The 1,315-nt window shown below is 45.0% G+C and overlaps 1 protein-coding gene across 1 annotated transcript in view; it reads left to right on the forward strand.

Annotated features, from left to right (window-relative positions):
* The first annotated feature begins 350 nt into the window (after positions 1-350).
* LOC102677969 (SH3 and multiple ankyrin repeat domains protein 1) overlaps positions 351-1,315 on the forward strand; it is a 37,570-nt gene continuing 36,605 nt past the window's right edge. Inside the window, exon 1 of the mRNA XM_031508892.1 lies at positions 351-828. Coding sequence (XP_031364752.1) covers positions 364-828 — 465 coding nt within the window. The 5' untranslated portion in view covers positions 351-363. The remainder of the gene's footprint in view (positions 829-1,315) is intronic.

Consider the following 1,315-nt stretch of genomic DNA (forward strand, 5'->3'; position numbering starts at 1 on the left):
ATATATATATATACGGACAAAAGTAGTATTAAGAAATTCTGCACAAATTGGATATTTTCGACGTTCGTGGCTATCGCACGCGTTAAAACTATTACTATATAGTATATATATATATATATTCTGCCTTCGACGTATCTGTCCGTCACTCGTCTGTCTCGGATAAACGATGAACCTTGTAAATTCGAGTATTTTTTTATTATTGATCTCGAGGAAACACACATAGACATACAGACACGTATACATATAATACGAGGTGTGAAAATGAAAAGGCACCGCACGAATGTAAAGGGGGAGGGGAGAAAGTGTATGTATGGATGTATGTATGTATATATATAGTTATTATACTAATTTTAATAGCAAATTATGCACACGATCGATTTTATTAATCGTGTAATAATATTTTTATCTGACCTGTGGCGTTGTTGTTGTTGTTGTTGTTTTTGCTTTTGCCTCACTTGCACGGGGCGTGCGAACACACTACACCCGCCACCACCGAACCACCACCACCAACCACTTCACCTGTGCTACCGTCTCGTTGGGGCCCGATGCATCTTCTTCGAACGCACCCCCGTACTACTACTACTACTACTACTACTACTACTACTATTACTACTGCTACTGCTACTACCACCACCACCAACCATCACTACTATTACTACTGCGTCACACCCACGCCGCGAAACGACCGACAATCTCGAACCGATCGTATATCTCGCCCCCGGGCCTTCTCGACCTCCACCCTCCACCTCCACCGGCGTGTTGCGTCGCGGATATACCACCGCTTCTCCACCCCTTTCGAGCGCCTCGCAGGTGGCCACTTGGTACAGGGTACGTCTTCACTATTACTAACTAGCATGCATCCAACCCCCCTATGCAAATGTATCGAGGAAAGAGAACAACCCCTCCACCCGGCTTCTCTTTCGATCGTCTCTCGATCCTCTTCTTTTTTTTTTTTTTTCTTCTCGAAGCCGAACGAGAGAGGAAACGATCACCTTTTTCTGCATGGCGAAACGAACCACCCCTACAACCCCTCCCCTCTTGGTTTCGAAACCAAGCTCGCCCCGAGAAAATCGAATGAAGGAAACTTAGAAGAAGGAGGAGGAAGGAAATGGAAGAGATCTTCTTTTTTTCTTTCTTTCTCGCTCGATTCGAAATTTGGATTAATTGATTCGATGAAAGAAGAAGGGAATAGAATTCGATGAGAAGAGAGAGAGAGAGAGGGGGGACGGTTTAATTAACCGTGGAGGGGGAGAATCGATGACACCGTCCTTATCGATGGGGGTCGCGACAACGACGAGGCAGAGTTATTTCGAGC

This window comes from Apis dorsata, unplaced genomic scaffold (genome assembly GCF_000469605.1).
Source record: "Apis dorsata unplaced genomic scaffold, Apis dorsata 1.3 scaffold_111, whole genome shotgun sequence".
Classification (NCBI taxonomy): domain Eukaryota; kingdom Metazoa; phylum Arthropoda; class Insecta; order Hymenoptera; family Apidae; genus Apis; species Apis dorsata.